General features: G+C 42.3%; 1 protein-coding gene across 1 annotated transcript in view; it reads right to left on the bottom strand.

Moving 5' to 3' along the window:
• Positions 1 to 1,627: 1,627 nt before the first annotated feature.
• TARBP2 (TARBP2, RISC loading complex RNA binding subunit) overlaps positions 1,628 to 20,118 on the bottom strand; it is a 30,387-nt gene continuing 11,896 nt past the window's right edge. Inside the window, exons 4-9 of the mRNA XM_018556211.1 lie at positions 17,534 to 17,608; positions 16,191 to 16,263; positions 7,816 to 7,933; positions 6,140 to 6,267; positions 3,557 to 3,752; positions 1,628 to 2,026 (exon numbers count right to left, since the gene is read on the bottom strand). Of these exons, the coding sequence (XP_018411713.1) occupies positions 1,869 to 2,026; positions 3,557 to 3,752; positions 6,140 to 6,267; positions 7,816 to 7,933; positions 16,191 to 16,263; positions 17,534 to 17,608 (748 nt within the window). The 3' untranslated portion in view covers positions 1,628 to 1,868. The remainder of the gene's footprint in view (positions 2,027 to 3,556; positions 3,753 to 6,139; positions 6,268 to 7,815; positions 7,934 to 16,190; positions 16,264 to 17,533; positions 17,609 to 20,118) is intronic.

Below are 20,118 nucleotides of genomic sequence, written 5' to 3'. Positions count from 1 at the left end.
TTTGCAAAACCAGGAAATTTAAAAAAAAAACTTTTACAAAAATCCCTTAATGTAATCTTTAGTCCAATAAATCATGTTTCATGTGCTTCTGATACATTCATTCCAAATTAAATACATTAGCTGTCATGACATCCCAGACCATCCATATGGTGTAGAAACATTCACAGCTTTGGAGAAACGGGAAAAGGAGTTATGTACAGAACGTAAAAGTAAAATAAATTACAGTATAATTAAAGTGACACTAAACTCAGGAGTTAAATCTTAAAAATGCATTCAATTACCCGAACTATTAACAACAATGTATCTTATTTGTGTATCACTCCAGTGATGGACTACAATCATTACAGATTAGTAAACTGAGCATGAGATTATAGTCCATCCTGGGAGAGAGCTTGGAGCGGTGGCTACTGTACAACACACACAGGGACCATGGGGAACAATAGTAGCCCCCCTCCAGAAGGAAGGACAGTGTCAGCACCAATTCAGATGATTTGAGGATCTACAGCCAAGTGATACACAAATAAGCTACATTTGTGTTAATAGTTAAAGTCCTTGAATACATTTGTAAGATTTAAAGTGACATTAAACCCTCAGATTTTTTAACATAAAACAATACTGTAATGTGTGCCTTACTGTAATCCACGGTTGTTTCCCCTCTCTTTGCTGCTCTTCCTTTTAAATCTGTATCTGTTCTCATGCTGGGCAGAACCTCTGTTTTGCAGCAGACTGCCTTGTCTCAGGAATGAATACGTGGTGTCTGTGTGTACGTTTGTATAGGCTTGAAACCTGAGCCAGCACTACAGGAAGAGGCCCTGAGCTGAAAAGGGAAGTTCTTCCCAAGCATGAGAAGACATGAGGATTTAAAAGGAAGAGCAGCAAAGAGAAAGGAAACAACCATGGATTACAGTAAGGCACACATTACAGTATTGGTTTATGTTAAAAAAAACTGAGGGTTTAATGTCACTTTAACTCCTAAGTTTAGTGTCACTTTAATCCTCATCCATCTTAAGCTTTATCTACCATTGCACTCGTTAAAAAAAAAAAAAAAAGAAGTCACACTGGACACATATTTCATAATAAACAGTAAAGAGATTGAATTACAATATGGGATTGTTTCATAATAGGGTTTTTCCCCCATGTTAGGCCATTTTCAGCAGGACGTGGCCAAAATCAAACAATGTATGACCAGCTTAAGACTATGAGGATCTATTTGATTTCATGCACAGAATTGTTTACATGATTTAACCAAAAAGTACGATGGAATCACAATAACAAAAATGTCATAGCAATGATTTCAGATGCAGATGGCAGTACTCTGCAAATGTACCCAAAATGTAGAAACATGCGAGCAGCACCCAAAAGTCTTTGTATATAATAGAAAAGTCAATCCTCTACTGTCAGAAATCCATTCTCTAAATAATATGCCAAAACCAAATCCTCTGACTTGCTGATTGTGTATTGCATTTCACATAGTTTACCATCTATAAAAAAATCTTCCTATCCTGTTTGACATTAGAGGATTAGCTCTTGTATTATGAGTGCAGCTCAATCATTTTCCTTGAGTTCACAATGAAACACAATTATCCTTTAATCCCACTTCGTTTTTTCAATATTTCATATGTGGAAACAAAGCACATGAAAAAAATAATTTGGATTTCATCAGTCCCAACCGAAATAAGAACCATAAATGAAGAGCGGATGTATCTTCATTTGGAAACCAGCGGTATTCCCAACTGAATGGCGTCCATCGCAGTATTTGCGTGACTGTATAATTTAGGCTCCTGAAGTCTTGAGTCCTTGACAGACATAAGGTAAACTGGTTGTGTGATTTTATTCTTGTTGGGGGAGCATGTGCTCCCCCACCATAATTACTTGCCCCCAGCCATGATTTTCAGATACTGCAGGGCATTGTGGGCTGCATTTGCACGTGCAGCTTCTCTGGTTGTGGCAGAGCCATGGCATACAGTGGTGGGTTGGGTGGAGAGTTCCACAAGACATTGGTACAGGCCACTTAAACTGCATTCATCTGGGGAAACAAAAGATATAAAACCAGTGAGTGCACCTCCATACAACACAGCACATGGGAAGAGAATGAAAACCAGTGAGTGCACCTACATACAACACAGCACATGGAAAGAGATACCAAACCAGTGAGTGCACCTACATACAGCACAGCAAATAGAAAAAGCTACAAAACCAGTGTAATGACTCGCTGCCCGGCTTCCTAAAACCGGAAGCTCAAGTATCGGGCTATTCATCTGAGCATTTGGGCGAGTACAAGTACTCAAATACTTGGCATCGGTGCATCCCTACTTGTGAGAATGCCAATTCCAAGGCTGATGTTTTGGCTTCAATGCGGTCTGCATTGCTGACCTAGAACAAGTATAGTGGTAAGAATTTCAGACACATTTACTCTATGCTTGTTCCAGGCATGTGACTGAAATATGCTCACATAAGACACATACAGGTCAACTAGCGTTTTCATAAGGAGGCCTGCAATGGCACCCCCATACATTCATGACAGAGTCACTTTGGAAACTAAAGACGGACAGAAGTAATAAACAAGGTAACATACGCCATGTCACTTACTCCAAAGAATAGGTTCCCAGTCTCTGTAGCCATATCCAGGTAAGAGGTGGCAATAAGCAGGGCAAATGTATAATTTCTCCAAAATGCTCAACATTTTATTCACAAAGTAGGTAATGTATATGAGGCTTCCTGCAGACATACCAGGGGACATTCAGGTGACAGCTACCCATCTACAAAGAGGGTGTTGGGAACCAGTGACAGCCGATTACTGGTCAGCAAAGGCTACTGTTTTTCCCTGTAAAGTTCTCTCCTTCCAGTGGTTCCAATCACACCTCACCATTGTAGATGACATTGTAGCCCTCCACTCAATGTCTGGGATTCCCTGCTTAGGACAGTTAAGGGTTGTACGACCAATGTAAAAGGAAATCTTATCTTGGGGACTCCAGTTTTCCCTTGAACCTTAATTGTTCATCCTTCCTTAGATTCTGTGGGTCTCAAACCCCTGGCATATTTTTTTTCCAAGATCAAACTCCAAGGGGTCTATTTTTAAACAAAGTAACCTGCGAATATCTGTGAACATTTGTTTTGTGCGAATAACTGCAAAAACCTGTTTACATTTGACCTGCAAAGTGATGTAATACTGCATTATGAGCACTGGATGGAGTAGAGGAACATAGGAAGTATTTCCCATGCTCCTCAGCTCCATCTAGTGGCCATAATGCAGTATTACATCACTATACATTCGGCCTGAAAAGAAACTATATTAAGAACCTTAATATATTCATTAAGATGTTTTATCTATTATTCGCACAAAACAAAAATATTCACAGATATATTCATAGGGGGGAAAGAACCCTGCAAATTGATTATAAATAGACCCCTAGTAAACTTCTGCTTGGTCAGCTACATCTGGGGTATAGTTGAAACTCTGTCATTTGTCATCATTTTGCTCTTCAGATGTTTTACTTAGCACATTCTTTAACAAGAGAGAAATGTTTCTCCTAGCTCTGTTATATCTTTCACTCACCAATATCAAGATAACTGATCTGAAAGCTCTGCTCCTCAGACAGGTCCTGGAGAAGACTGCAGAAACCCGAGCTCAGGATGGTTAGAGGATGACTCCTTAGATGTAGGATCTTCTCTCCAGCAGAATTACGGAGGGAGTCCCAGGTACACGCCACACCTCGCCCTCTGCCCCCATCCATCTTTCCCCCTCCTGTACACTGCAGAGACATAACAAGCACTGGTTTTTGTGATGCAGAAACCTACAACAGGAATTTATTGTTAAGGGCAAGACAAATCACGTATAACCACAAGAACAATATTCACAATGTGGATATTCTAACAACACTTTCATATGCAGTTCTACAAAACTGTCAAACTCCTTTTGTCCAAAATTAAAGGGCCTCATAAATAAAGGTGTCTGAAAGCAGATCTGTGCGTATTGCCAATAGCAACTAACTTCTCACTTGCTAAGGAACTTGGGAAAATAAAATAAAGTCAGTTGGGACAGTTCTGCTTTCAGAAATGTTCAGTCATAAGGCCCATAGGTTGGTGTTATTTTCAGACTGCATTGTTGAAACAAAACTCCATATTACACAACTAGATAGGACTACAATAATAAGAATAGTAAAACATATGAGGCTGGTGTAGTTATCTGTGGAAATTCAGTGCGTGTATGTCATGGGTAGGTAACCCTTCATTATTATGCAATGTAAAGATCACTAAATTGATCAAATGGAGGGTCTGTGGTTTGCAATTCTTATTCAATTCCATCAGCTGTGGTTATACTTCTATAAAAGCCTATAAGATGCTGCCCCTGGAATGCATTAAGCTCTCTATTGCTTAGTAGTCACTGTGACGGACCCCCGTACTCAGGATGAGTATGTCCGCCGCTGTCTTCTTCCTTGCTGAGGAGATATTGGAACCTGAAGATCCTTAGCTCCCAGTTTCCCCAGTCACTAGCCAAGGCTTGAGTGTAGGGTAAACAAACTCTGCTTTATTGAACAACTGCACAAACTTTTATACAGAAAGTGATCAGATCAGAATATAATCCCATCACATCCCCCGTCCCCTCCCTGGACATTCTGTCTTCATAACACCACAGGTGTCCACCTGCTAACGAGCTCCAGACAGCCATAACAGAAGCCTGGCCAGAATGTCGTTGTTCTGAGCTCCCTCAGAGAACAATAGGAGATAACGAGGGATGGTTCTGATAGTCTTTCCATAACCAGGTCACACAGCATAACGCACTCAAAACATAACTCAACACCAATACACATTTAACTTATAAACTGATCACCATGGTGTCACAGTCACTTCATAGTTCACCCCTGGCAGTGTATATGACATTGAAAGAAATCCAAGTTGTACAATACGAAAACCAATCAGACGAGATTGCATATAAAAAGCACTATAAAACCATTTATAGGTCTATGTGTAGTTTTTGGCTTCAGGATCACTCTCCCTGGTAGAAATGAGCAAACTAATAACTGAATTGTTATGTAGAGTAAATACATAGTTCGCATGCCAATTGTACTAATACCATTAGATGCAGCTAAGAATGCAACCACAGTCTTGCTTGCCATTGAACAAAACAAGACATATATCACCCTCCGGCTGGGGAAGAGCATTCTATGCACCAAATATGTATGTGGAGAGTTTTGGTGCCCACAATGTATATACAGTAAGCACCCAATGTTTCCAATACCCTTTCCACTTGTGCTGCTGCATATATGGATTTCCCCATTCCCTAACTCACTTGGGCTTACTGAAGCACAAAAATAATGATGCACAAAGTGCAATAAATCTCCAATTTGAGTTTACTGAAGTCAGATTACCACTAGATGAATTGTGCGGCAACATATAGCATACAAACGTTGATCATTGATCTTCGCCTTATCAACATTAACCCATTAGCCTTTAACCTGCTCAGGATGACAAACATCTGACTTATCGTGGAGTCAACCAGAAAGTCCAGGAACCAATAAGCTAATGCCCTGGTGCCTAACCTGCAGCTCACAGCCCACATATGGCCTTTTGGTGCAGCCCTCAGGGGCCTGTTTTCCTTACCAAAGTTCTTACTTTAACTGGAGCTCCTATAAAAGACTATTAATATACAGTCCATAAACAATCGATCTAATTGTGCAAGTTGATGACTTCTGTTTTAAAGTTCTTACTTAGGCCACTGAATAACAAATATTGCGTAGACTGGGTTCTATAAGTTCACTGGCTTGGTTTATTACTTTTTTTCTGTCCACCCTTGTTATCATTTTAATTTTGTTTCCGCACTAGGAATATCCACTTGGCACAGCTAATTTTGAAGGGGGCTGTAGAAAGCACAAATAAATTGATTTGTAAAGTGGCAGTAATAGCCGTAATCTCCAGCAGTCCTATGTAATGTGTCCTCAGTCTATGACTGTCTTCTGAAGCATGTCCCCATTCTCCAACTCCTATAGCATGTCCGCAATCTTTCTTCTTAGCATCACATTCACTGAATAGTATGTGTAGCCCTTTGGCCGTGTCAAGGACAGCACTTTAGGCAGCCTATATTAAGAACGTTCACTACCACTGTGCTAATCTCCATAAAAATAAAATATAAAGATGTTACCATAGAGAACTGATCTTCTTCAGGCTCCGGCTCTCCACTCTCCCGGTGTTCTGAGGGTACTCGGTGGATCTGAAGAAGCATTTTGGCAGCAGCATTCCTCTTAGCAAGCTTCTTGGATGTGCCACTACCTGGAGAAATAATGTGCTGTAATCTTGGGCAACAACAATTGAGTCCATATTACAAACATTATAATACAACTTAGGTGAAAGGGGGGAAGAGTGATCTCACAATAGCAACAATTACCCCGCCCCATGCAACACTGCTGGCCAACGTGTTCAATAAAATGCTTCAATAGATCTGTGTGGACCACAAATGAGTAACAGCCCCAGTGCAAAGGTGAACAGGAAGGTTTAATGTGCCACATCTGGTCACACCTCACCAATCATCAGTTTGTCTGTGACTGGTGCACTGTTAGGAACAGTTGAAATTTTAGCCAAACAAAGCATGCAGCAAACGTAGAGTAATAGGTTGCAGCTGGAACCGTCTTATAAAAGGATGTGGCACTCTTTTAACTCTTTCACTTGTGTGTGTAAGAGTCAGATCTACTGAGCTCTGTAAACAACAGGATTTTACAACACATGTAAAAGGAGACAGCAGAAAAACAAATGAAAAGATGACCGCTCCACCTGCTGGCTGGAAAATGAACTACATAATATTTATATACAATATTTACCTAAAACAGAAAAAACATTATATACATATTTAATAAATTAAAGCCCAGTCCATAAAGGAAATATGTACACAGCCACTATACATCCCCTTTAATACTTAAAGTGTGTCTAAACGCAAGCACAAAAACGTAATATCCTGCCGCTTACCAGTCCTTAGATGTGGTGGCTGTATATTTTTAAGGCATTTTTTCCAGCATTTTCACCTGGTGATCCTGCCAGTAACACACATCCTGTTCTAGGGTCACAACAATCACTCGCTGTACTGCATTTATGGGGAATATGATAATTGGGGGCATATATGATAAATAATGCTGCAAAGTCCACAGGAAGCTAGCTCATTGGATTTCTGGCAGTATCAGCAGGTATTTTTCTGTACTTCTTTATTTTTAACTACTTCCCTGCTTTAAACTCACTGAGAATCATTGAAATGCATGCAATGTCCATGCCTCCTCTGCCACCATGTTTTTCCATACGAGTATGACATAGAGAAAAGGGGAAAGGGCAGTAAACGGTTTACTTCATATACAAGCCGTAGTTTTTCCAAACCTGCACTGTGATTAGGTTTTGGTTTAGACAGAAATGGTGCTTAGCGAAGATTTTCTTTACAATATTTAATTATTAAGCCAACCGCGAAAGGCAGACACAAAGAAATCTGGATAAGATTTACAAAGTAGATGTTTTACTTTAATGACATCTGTCTTTGCAGTGATATACAGTCTTTGAATGACCTTATTAAAGGGCAACTGGATTACTAATCTGCCCATTGTAATATTATTATTAGGGCTAAGACATGTGAGATCAAGCATAGGTAGGAACAGGCACCCTGGTGTTTGTGTGTAAACTCCTAGTAATGGTAATAAATAGAAGTTTGGTGCATTAGTATGAAATGTCACACTTTTATGATATTTCCTGATTCATAATGCCAGTGGCTTGATAAATACCCGTGCCTTCTAATGAACTGGTTGTCTAGATATGACTGATGCGGTCACTACAAAAATGTCTTACCAATCTCCAGAAACCTTTCCACACGGCAGGTCATGGTGAACTCCTTCCGGTGTGCTGGCCCAGACTCTTGTGTTACTGTATATTCAGGAAGTCTCCAACCTTTCTGCACCACTAACTCCTAAGAGGCAAAACAGAGGAGGGCAAATGTAATGCAGAAATGTTCAGTCAATAGATGTATTACAATCCGAGACAGTTGAACAGATTAGGGCGTGTCAGTAATGGCATTTCCAGAACTCTGTGACAGACATGACTAAAGCTGGCCATACACCTATAGATTATCTGCAGATTTTCTAAATCAGATGGAAAAAGTGCAACAGATTCCTCCATCTATGCTAAACTGTGTGGATGGAGAAATCTCCCGCTGGGCCAAGCTTCAGTATCTTGCTAGCCGGCCCCGTCGGCTATAGTATAATAATAATTGTCATTTTTCCCCAATATAGTAAAAAATAAAAACCGCAGTGGTGATTAAAAACCACCAAAAAAAAAGCTCTATCTGTCCCCAAACAATGGTATAAAATTAATTTCAGTACAGCGTTGCATAATGGAATAAATGTCAGTCAAAGTACCGCAGCGCTAAATACTAAAAAAAAATGGCCTAGCCAGGAAGGAGGTGTAAACACCTGGTCAGCAAGTGGTTAATGGGACTTCCGGTATCGGCGAGTACCAAAAAAACAAACAGTACTTTTACTCGATACTGAAGAGACCGGTATCGGTGCGTCCCTACTTTTTGGAGCCACCTTTAGCAGAAATTACAGCTGCAAGTCTCTTGGAGTACGTCTCTATAAGCTTGGCACATCTAGCCACTGGGATTTTTGCCCATTCAAGGCAAAACTGCTCCGGCTCTTTCGAGTTGGATGGGTTTCGTTGGTGTACCGCAATCTTTAGGTCATGCCACAGATTCTCAATAGGATTAAGGTCTAGGCTTTGACTAAGCCATTCCAAGACATTTAAATGTTTCCCCTTAAACCACTCAAGTGTTGCTTTAGCAAATATGCTTAGGGTCATTGTCCTACTGGAAGGTGAATCTCTGTCCCAGTCTCAAATCTCTGGCAAACAGGTTTCCCTCGAGAATTTCCCTGTATTTAGTGCCATCCATCATTCCTTCAATTCTGACCAGTTTGCCATTCCCTCCCGATGAAAAACATCCCTACAGTGCTGCCGCCACAATGCTTCAATGTGGTGATGGTGATCTCGGGGTGATGATGTTTTGGGTTTGCATCAGACATAGCGTTTTCCTTGAAGGCCAAAAAGCTCAATTTTAATCTCACCTGACCAGGGTACCTGCTTCCATATGTTTGGGGCGTCTCCCACGTCTTTTGTCGAACAGCAAACATGTTTGCTTATTTTTTTTCTGGTCACTCTTCCATGAAGGTCAGCTCTGGAGTGCACTGCTTAAAGTGGCCCTATGGACAGATACTCCAATCTATGCTGTGGAGCTTTGCAGCTCCCTCAGGGTTATCATTGATCTCTTTGTTGCCTCTTTAATACCCTCCCTGCCTGCCCCATGAGTTTTGGTTGGCTGGCCTCTCTTGGCAGGTTTGTTGTGGTGCCATATTCTTTCCATTTTTTAATAATGGATTTAATGGCGTTCTGTGGGATGTGCAAATTTTTTTCAGCCACAATCTGTACTTCTCCACAACTTTGCCCTTGACCTGTTTGTAGAGGTACTTGGTCTTCATGGTGCTGCTTTCTTGGTGGTTCCCCCTGCTTAGTGGTGTTGCAGACTCTAGGGACTATTTTGTGTATGTTCATTACATGCGAGTCTGGCCTGTCAACTGGATAATGTGATCCAGGCTTTTCAGCCACACGCAGATCCACACGATTGCGACGATAGAGAGTTCCGTCAATGTCCACAAGATAGGAGCGTGGTGCAACCTTTCGCTGACAAGTACCCATTCTCCAACGACCTGTTCGATTTCCATGCCGCGGTTTCATGTGGATTCGTTCCCCAATATTCAATTCAGGCAAATCTCTTGCAGATGTGTCATATTGTGCCTTGAACACTTGCCTCTTAAGCCGTAACTTTTATGGTACGCCTTGTATCACAGGGGGTACAAGTAACTTGTTGGCCACGGGTAAGGAGGTCTTTAATCTTCGTGACATCAGTCTCTGTGCTGGGCTACTATCCATGCCCACAGTTGGAGTGTTCCTCCAATGTAAGATGGCCTTCCACTGGTCTTTACCATCACTTTGTGCTTTCTTGCATACATTTTTTACAATCTTCACCGCAGATTCAGCTTTGCCGTTAGCCTGTGGATGAAGGAAGTTACATGCTCAAACTACCATTCAAAAGGCAGATTTTCTGAATCGCAAGCTTGAGAACTGAGGGCCATTATCAGAAATCACTTTGTCTGGTTGGCCATGATGTGCAAACTGTGCCTTGCACCTCTTAACTGTAGTTTCAGTGGATAGGTCAGGAAGCAGGTCAATTTCCCAGAAGTCTGAGTAATGATCAACTAATATCAGGTACTCTTTTCCCGCATAGTTGAATAAGTCTATACTGACAATCTGCCAAGGACGTGTAGGTATCTCATGTGACATCATGGTCTCTTTTTGTTGCAAGTGTGCATATTCATTGCAGGTGGGACAATTGCTGACAAAATCTTTGATTTCACCTTTCTGGGTCTGTCTGGGAATCTCAAGGCCAAAAAACTTTGCACACCTGCCAAATACATTCTTATGGTGGTATTTGCGAGCTTTAAATCGGTGTGGCAGTATGCAATAAACGACAAAATGTATGAAACGCTACCCGAATCTTGAGTGTTGTGTGTTAACTGGAATTTACGGAAAAGCTGCCAAGCTACGGTACATGCTTTGCGAGCGTTATCAGATAGTGAATGACTGATGAGACAAGCTGCATTATACTGGTGTCTATTTAATCCAACCGAAGTTGATGGAAATGCGGTACTGTTGATGAGTTGGCGTCCGTGTCTGGCATCTGTTGGAAGAAAAGATGGGTTTTTAAACAAGATAAAGCGTCAGCCGCCACGTTACATGTACCGGGAAGGAGAGAGCAGGTAATATGAAACTTATACTGCAATGACAAGGATGTTAATCAACGGGGAAACGACATGATCAATAACGACTTGGACCTCCCTTTATTGATAATGTCTGCAGTGGCTTGGTTGTCTGTGAAGAAAGTCACGGTGTGACCTGTCCACAACGGGTCCCAATTAACCGCTGCTGCCACAATCGGATAAATTTCGAATAAAGCAGAAGTTTCAAAAACAAGGGGATAGCCCTTACCTCGTCCGGCCGGTGATCGATCAAAACTACGAACTTATCGAGTTGTGGGACCGCATTACTTCCGGTTTCCTTAGAACTACGAGGTTTTTACACAAAACATGTTGTGCACGAGCGCCATCCACGGCATTGCCCTATAGACATAGACCACAGCAATAAAGTAATAAAATGATGTAGGATGACAGTAAGCCAGCGCGTTCTTTATCTCAGGTGCCCCACTCAAGCGGCGGCCATATTGAGTGGGGCACCGGAGATAAACAACGCGCTGGCTTACTGTCATCCTACATCATTTTATTACTTTATTGCTGTGGTCTATGTCTATAGGGCAATGCCGTGGATGGCGCTCGTGCACAACATGTTTTGTGTAAAAACCTCGTAGTACTGAGGAAACCGGAAGTAATGCGGTCCCACAACTCGATAAGTTCGCACTTTCGACACATCACCGGCACTAGCAAACCAATGAGTGCCAAAAATAGCTGCAAATCCGGTAGATGCTGCTGTATCTGAGATTACCTGTGGAGATGATGCGGAAGCTTGCGGGATGAACATTGAAATCCCATTCCAATGTCGTAAGAACTCGTCCCACATCACCAGGTCAGCCCGTCCTGCTGCGTCAATGTGAATCTGAGCATTCATATTGGAGACTGTAGGTAACAAAGCCAACAACCTGGAAATAAAACACCTACCTTGCGGAATAACTCTCATGGCGAAATTTAACATGCCTAACACCGACTGTAATTCCCTTCTGGTACACCTGGCGGATATGACCAGAGCGTGTAATGACTCTCTAATCCTGCTGAGCTTATCCAGCGGTAAGCTAGCCTGCATGGATACCAAAGTCATACCATGGAAGGTAATAACGTTCACCGGACCTTCTACTTTCTGTGAAGCTACCGGGACATTTAGTGCCCTGAAAGTGTACAATAACTGATTCAGGTCCTGTGGGACTTCGGTGGGGGACTTTATCAGCAAAAAAATTATCTAAATAATGCAAAACCTTATGACAATGGGCCTGATGTTCCAGAATCCAATGTAATGCTTGAGCAACCACGGACTACTTTTGGAACCGAAGGTCAACTTCGTAGCACAATAATACAATTCTTTCCAGTTGATACCGTGCCACTGCCACAAAGATTGCCTGATCGGCAAGAGTTTGAAAGCGTCTGAAATATCCGCTTTAGACAACCAAGCATGCCTACCTGCCTGTAAAATATACTGTACCGCCTGATCCACCGAAGCATATTTTAACAAGAACTCCTCTGAAGGAATTAGAGCATTCAAACTGGGAACATGCGTGGAATGAGGGGCGGACAAATCATAAATTAATTTGAATTTATTATTAAATTTGCCACACACCAGCCTGATGGGGCTCACTCTCCACATCGCAAATAGTGATATAACAATTCACTATGAAGCAAAGAATCCACTATTTCAGGTTCAGCCAAGACTGATCTCAAGTTCACGCACTCGTAGGTTGTTTGGGGTAACTTGATAAACCCAGTATGGAACCCCACAGTGAAGCCTTCGGTTAAAAAGGCTACTAACCCAGGATCAGGATAGTCAGGCAGATATTTAGCTAAGGTTTCAACCTCTATGCGTCCTAGTCATAGAGGTTGGGAAGTTCTAATTGAACAGCTAACTTTAGGATGTGCTCGATAACAGATGGAACATACATGCAATAATCTACAATGTGGATAATTGCATGACTTATAATTAAAATTGTTGCATATTCGGGCCTTACTGAGGCACTGGATGGGTCTGCCTAATTTATCCACTTGAACATAGGCTGAACTGGAAGTCGTAGGTAGTAAAGATGCAGACCTGAATGTGGCAACTGCGTCCAAGGACATGGGATGAGGACACCAATTTGCTGTGTGTGCCGATGACTGGCAATTTGAGCAGACTGGCAATTTTAACCCGGCGAAGTGTCTACAAAACAGCTCAGTATCAATTTTACTCCAATTAGTAACAAACTGAAACTGAGCTAATGCTACTGCGGCTTTAGCAGAGACTGCACGATGGTAATCGTAGAATGCATATCCCCCGTATTTGTAACCCAAATCTACCACTAAATGGAGATAAGAATCGAACTCTTCCCTCCTCTGTGGGCTAACGGTGCAAACTACGTCCCTATAAATCCCAAACGCTAAAACGAACTCTGGTATGGACAGATTTCGGTACAGCCTGTGATCTCTGGCCTTCCATATGACTGAAACCTCCACACAAGCGCAAGATTGTTTATCGGCTACATCGTGGGCTGCTATGAGTAACGACGCTAAATTTACATCCTTGCCCTCCAAGATGTCTTTCTTCAAATTTGCAGGGACAAGATGTGCCGGGTAACATTCGGAGGGGAGTCAATTACACCTGGGTCTAACGGCATGAGAGTACTGGATGTACCGGGAAGGACCTGACGAATGGTATCCCTAGCCTGGACATCATCAGCAGGAACCGGAGTTGCCTGCTTCTCCAAAGCTTCCGTCCTGTTCTGGAGATCGTGAAGTGAAGTAGAAACGGTGTTTAAGGAAGCGTGAATCTGCGTGAGTGAAGAAGCGAGTGTATGTAACGACACCTGTTCCCAGCTAGTACCGGCCGCGGCTGGAGGAAATAATAGTTTAAAAAGTTCTGCCTTCCTGGCAGTAGCCGAGAAAGGTATCCCCCTGCATTGCAGCTCCGCAATAAGCTTAGGTATAGTCCAGGACCTGAGAGAAGGGATGCTCCCGTGCTCCGATCCTCTGGCTGGGGTTGCCGGCAGAGATGCAAAGTCCTCAATATCCGACTTGTGTGACATTCTAGCTTGGAAGCTGTAATAACAAAGAAAAATTTTCTTTCAAAGTAACTGCCGCCCCAATTCCCTGAATGTGTAAGTCAATGACTATGGCCAACCCAAACTCAGTAAAAGAGCGCCCGTGCGATGACAATGATACCACCCCCTCTTTTTTTTCCGTATGCCCTGAGTTTGTGGGGGGGGGGTTTAAGTAGTCCAGCGGCCTGAACCAAACTTACCCAACCAATTGAGGCGTGTGAGCCACTCCCCAAATCAGTATGTATGAGTATGCATGCCTACATATCAACATGTACCAGTACGCACATCCAACAGTATGAGCATGCATACCCGGTCCAACAGCCTGAACATCCCCCGGATATGAACTTAGCATAGGAGCATGAACGTGACAACCATGCAATCCAGTGGCCTGCATCAACTCACGCCATGCATCATGAGTAAAGAATGCGTCCACCTAAACACCCAAAGTCCAGCGAGCTGAGGAAAACCACCGTGCATGTGAACCCAAACACCCACACAGTCCAGCGGCTTGAACCAAACCGGTCGTACGCAGCGTGCGTCGTGACAATGTCTCAGCCTGTATGCCCATACAATTCCTACAGTCCAGCGGCCTGAACCAAACTTGATGCAAGTGTGTTGTGCATATAATATCCTATGTGTGCCTGCACCTGAAGTCCAGAGGCTTGAAGCAAACTTACATGGCAAATGCGTTGTGCATGTATGAAAAAACCCCAGAGTGTATGCACCTGAAGTCCAGCAGCCTGAACCTAACTTACATGGCAAATGCGTTATGCCTGTAGGAATGACCCATGTGTGTCTGCACCTGAAGTCCAGCGGCCTGAACAAAACTTATGATAAACGTGAAGTGCTGATGCATGCGTGCCCCTTCAAAACATGAAAACGTACCTCTGATCTGATGCTCCTTGATAGAATGACCCCTAAGGAAGATACCGAGTTCGTCAGCATGTAAAAATTATTTATTTATTTTTATCCAGGAGCAACAACCCCTATGAGAATATTGATCCTGACAGCATGGTAGCTTGCAGCAAGCCGAACCTTCTCCTACCAATTCAATGCTGAAAATTATGGACAACCTGTGCCTCTCATGAAATCAGCTTAGACCTGTGCATGAAGATAGTGCCTCTGATACGAATGCCACCGAACTTCCGACCGCTGAACGCCGTGTAGCCAGAACGCTGAGACACCGCTGTTCGAAAAATTAAACAACCGGCAGCGTGCGAACCCGGAAGTGACGCGTATCAGCAGCACCCGTACCCGCGATGCCGGAGATTCCACTGCGGGTGAGTCCCCCCCCTAAATAGCACTACGAGACTCAGACTCCTCCCACAAATATGGCCAATGCTATTAGCATTAAACATGCGCTGCCCCCCGGATCTCCTCCTCCTTCCTAGAACTACCAGAGCACAGCATTTGCAGCTGTGACCAGGCCCTGGCACTCCACCACTGTTCTAAAGTAATTAGTCTGTATTGTTTTAGAAAAACTGTCACAGGACTAAAAAAAAAAAAAGGGAAGAAGAAATAAGGAAGGAGGAAGGGACAAGGGAGAAGAAGAAGAATTGGTAATTGGCATCAGCGATTACTTGAAGAAAAGTATCGGTACTCTTACTTTGTAGTGAACAAAATGGTATCAGTGCATCATATACAGTCCTATATATTATATACATGGGGGGCTAATCATGGCAAATGGGCATAATTCTTTTAGGCTGGTGATATTATTCAATAAAGATACATTCCTGTGATGCAAGCATCTCTTTTCTTCTGTCTCTTGATGCTGGGTTTATGAGGTGTGAGAAGGAAGGATTTGTATACCACCATTGCCTGAGGGTTCTATGTACTCTGGGAGGTTCATTACCGGTCTTTCACAAGTGCTTTAGACCTTCTTCTTATTAAGGGGTCCTACACATGTGGGGAGTGTATTTTGTTTTTACACAGAGGTGTTGAAGAGCACTTTGGTTTGGCACCATTTGCATGGAAAGAACTCTATTCACATTGTGGAAGAAAATTGTATATACACCCCCTTTCCATTTTGGACGAAGTCTTTGTTCTCTTATTTGGACTTGATGTTTGCACAGTACAGTTTCTGAGTATTTGGACAATTCAGAACATTATTTTTATTTAGTACTGTATTTAAATTTGTTTTGCAAACTACCTGCGCTGAATTACAATCTATTTCCAATGAGCAGCACTGGGTAAGACCTCAATTAACGGTTAGTACCTTTTCCAGTTAGGTCGGCTCAGATGCTGTCATGCAGAAGAGATTAAGAGATTAAAGTGTGAACATGAAAAAACAGCAGAAATAATCCATAGTCAAAATAAAATGTGTTACCTGCAGCGCCCCCACAGGGTTACATTCCGACTGCTGTGCAGATAGAGGGGGCTTCATGTCAATGGTGTGATTTCTAAATAGAGGGGGAACAAAAACAAATTAAAATTACATTCTACAAACCTGTTTGGACTGACCACAGCAGGAAACTTTAAAACCATCATTCTCCTGCTGATTTCCAGTTTAAAATGTAGAAATGTTTGTATGCTCACAGCATCAGACCAATCAGATTCTAATATTCTGAAGAACATACATAAGTGCCTAACGCAGACATGCCTTTTTCTGACATTTGCTAAGGTCAATGCATGCATGTGACCAGCACTTATTTGCTGAAGTAATCATGGAGCTGGGGGGTTTCTGGGTTCATTCATTTTAAGAGGCTAGAGATGGAGGGCTAATGTAGATTTTACTACAAGGGAACTTGTTCTTTAAAAAGTGCAGATGGCAATCAGGGTGTCGATGGGGCATTGCACACTGCAGGAAGAAGGTCTATTAGCCAGCTGGGAAATGTCCAATTTAAAAGTTATTTTTCTCTCAGTGCGGTTGTGCTTTAAAAAAATATATATGCTCTGTGATGCGGAGAAAATAATTTGGCCATCGATTCATTTTAATATTCAATCCAAGTTTATTTCAACTGTGCAAGCATACATATGTAGTATTTATATTTGTCCCCCAATTCAGTTTGACTTGACATGTCATCCCTTTGATAAAATTGCCCAAGTTGTGGCGACCCCTAACAGTAAAATTATTTTCGTTGCTCCTTCACCGCTATCATTTTGCTACCGTTAGATAGCAGCCCTCGCCCGCCCGGGAACACTTTCTCCCTGAAAGGTTTACTCTGCTCGATCGAGCAGAGTAAACCTTTCCCTGCTCTGGTCCCCCCCCCTCCCCCGACATCGGGGCTGCCGTCAGTCAGAAAAAAACAGCATAGGAATGCATAGCTAGATTCCTATTGGCTATTTCAATTTGCAATACCCAATAGCAAGCTGGCTATTGCACCCGCCCTCTGCTGCTTGTCCTAACGCCTCATGTTTCCTTAGAAAAAAGCCCTCATTTGCAGATATCATATTTGATGCAAGTACAACTGATTGTAATTCTAAACAAGCAAACCAACTGTACAGAGCTGAACAACACATCTTGAGCTTTATAAATAAATGATGACACGTAACACTCCGACAGAAATGTGCTAGCAATTTGCATAATGTGTTATATTTAGAGTACAGGACTAATCACACTTATTTTTTTCCAGGCAATCTGGACAAGGAATGTCACACATGAGATAAATAATATTGGATGTTGTATCTTTTCTGTCTTTGCTCTGGTAAACATATTATTTTAAGATTTACCTGGTGGGTGGAGGAGGTGGAGACGGGTCTGGTTTTATCCGTGGTTCTGCCGGTGGTTCCTCTGAAAACACCTCACTGTAGAGGAGACAGAAAAAAAAAGTGTTAGACTCCTCAGTATACACTCAGGAGGGATGACACCACCTAAAACTGGTAGAAAAAAAATTTGAACACAAGGTGCGAAGGGGGTTCTTCTCAGTTCGCTTGGTTAGGGTCTGGAACTCACAGCTTCAAGCGGTAATTTCCGCAATGAATATGGAATCATTCAAGAGGCTTTTGGACGACTTCCTGAGAGACTGAAATGTACAAGGGTACAGGTACTCTTAAGAATGAGAACACTCATGGACCTATACACACACACACACACACACACACACAAACAGGTTGGACTTGATGGACTTATGTCTTTATTCAACCTCAAATACTACGTTACTATGTTATTCCCAGTTAGTAGTTTGCATTATGAGCGTGATTCGCTTTCAACTTTTAAATGTTACTGCATTAACACAATGAGGTATACATACAGGCCACAGGAGGACTATATGCCTTAAAGCAGGGGTTGCTAAACTTCGTCCCTCCAGCTGTGGTGAAAACTAGAGGCATTGCGAGACCCTGACAGCCACAGGCATGGCTTCCAAAGGCAGATGCATGATGGGATTTGTGGTTTCACCACAGCTAGAGGGCTAAAGTTTGGCCACCCTTAAAGGGTCACTCCACTAACTACTATTCAGTGAAGAGTATAAATATTACTCATCATGTCCCTTCATGTCGCTATGTAACCCTTTGGTGTGCATGTCCATCTCATTTTACTGCGCAGTAAGTCCCATGGTAAGCTATGGGGTATCTCTAACACCAAAGCAAAGGAAAGATCAGGAAAGGGGCCCAGTAAGTGTTTGGCACCAACTTGTGGATCGGTGTTAAGCTGGTTACACACACATTGCTATCGGATTGTACAATCTAATTAGAGCAAGGGTCTGCCTGATTGGATACAGATTGAATGGACAGTTGTGAGGGTCCTTGCGCTATATAGTTGTTGGTAAATATAAAATTGTACAATAGAAAAATGTACAAACTGTAAAGTATTTAGCCAGCTCAGAGGGTGTATGGAAGCAGACAAACCACACACACCTTCACCGAAAGCAATGTCACCCTTACAATGACCAGTGGAAACATAAGATCAACTATGTAAAAGAACTTACCTTGCTCAGATTGCTTGGTCTGTTTCTGCATATGATTAAATCTAAGCAATTTTCATCCCCAATATAGAACTCTGCCAATCTGGCCTCGTGGTACAAACACCTGGTGTCAGTCATACCATCATAAGACCAGGCAGAGACAGAGCAGAAGAATATATCCTCCTTAATCAGGATGACGCACGAGAGTGCCGGTTTGCTTGTTGAGGCTGCCAAAAATTCTGCTTGTATTTTAAGGCTTTAACGCTTAACTGATACATAATTATGCAAAATATTCCAAGATTTCACCACTCGTAGGAGGAAGAGTGAGGGGACAGCAAGAGCTTTTTTGTCAGTTTAGAAAGACTTGTCAATATTTGACGTTCAGTGCGCCATCCGCAGTCATTACCGGCACCCGTTACTTTTGGTATATCTGGTAAGAAGTGCGGCAAGGTATATGGGTACTGCTTTGTACACTTATCTACAGAATGCATATCTGGGGACCTGCGGCACACTGGCAAGTTTTGATTAACTCCAATGTAATTTATTTACAAAATACATGCATAGTGTATACTGTACAAATAAATTGCAGCGAAACGCTATAGTGTTCGGGTTTGGCATGAAGAAAAGGTGGCAACCCTACGTTCAGTGAGGAACAGCAATGGTTTAGACACTATTTTTAGTTTGGTAAGCTGCTGAAAGGTATACTTTAAAATGGACAAAACACATCCAAAAATGGAACACAAGCTGCCATCTTTAAAAGAGTCACAAAGATTTTGCAAAGACCTTATAAGTGAAGATAGGGGAACATTTTGGCCAACCAATGGGGAAAAACAGCTCTGCTGAGCATGGTGTGAATCAGAGCTGGTTAGATAACCATGTTTTTTTTTGTAAGTTTACAATGTATGGGGTACCTCTGCTTGTAAGGGACACAAAAGCAGATCAGGGTGTGATCACCTGTCCTATTCAGAATGTCATGTCTAAGCAGATGGGAACAAAGAAGGAAAATTACAGCTTCATTTGCCGATTCCCTCCCTGGGGGTCACATACATTTTCAGTGTTCCAGGCCCTGGAATGCATATTAGCTACTCTACCATCACAAGAGTAAAAACTAAACATCTTGGAGGTTGTCTGGTCTTGATTGATCATAACTGGCGGAGGTCTGGATTTGGTGATTTCAGCAACAGCTCGCTTTTAAAAAGTCCTCTTGTTGTAAAACTCAACGTTCATTATAGTGTGAATCGTCTGCCAATATGTTGAGATTTTATATAGCTGTCCAGAGAAGGGCAGATGTGTGCCCGGGAGTCATAGACAGGGAAGCAAAGAAACACCAGCTTGTGCTTGACCAAGGGGTCTACACACAGGAACATTCATCCACGATTATCACCCAATAGTGACTACAGAGCACACGTAGTA

Source organism: Nanorana parkeri, unplaced genomic scaffold, assembly GCF_000935625.1.
Source record: "Nanorana parkeri isolate BGI_ZX_2015 unplaced genomic scaffold, ASM93562v1 scaffold228, whole genome shotgun sequence".
NCBI classification, from domain to species: Eukaryota; Metazoa; Chordata; class Amphibia; order Anura; family Dicroglossidae; genus Nanorana; species Nanorana parkeri.
The sequence above is the reverse complement of the archived record's forward strand: the minus strand, read 5'-3'. Positions and strand labels throughout refer to the sequence as shown.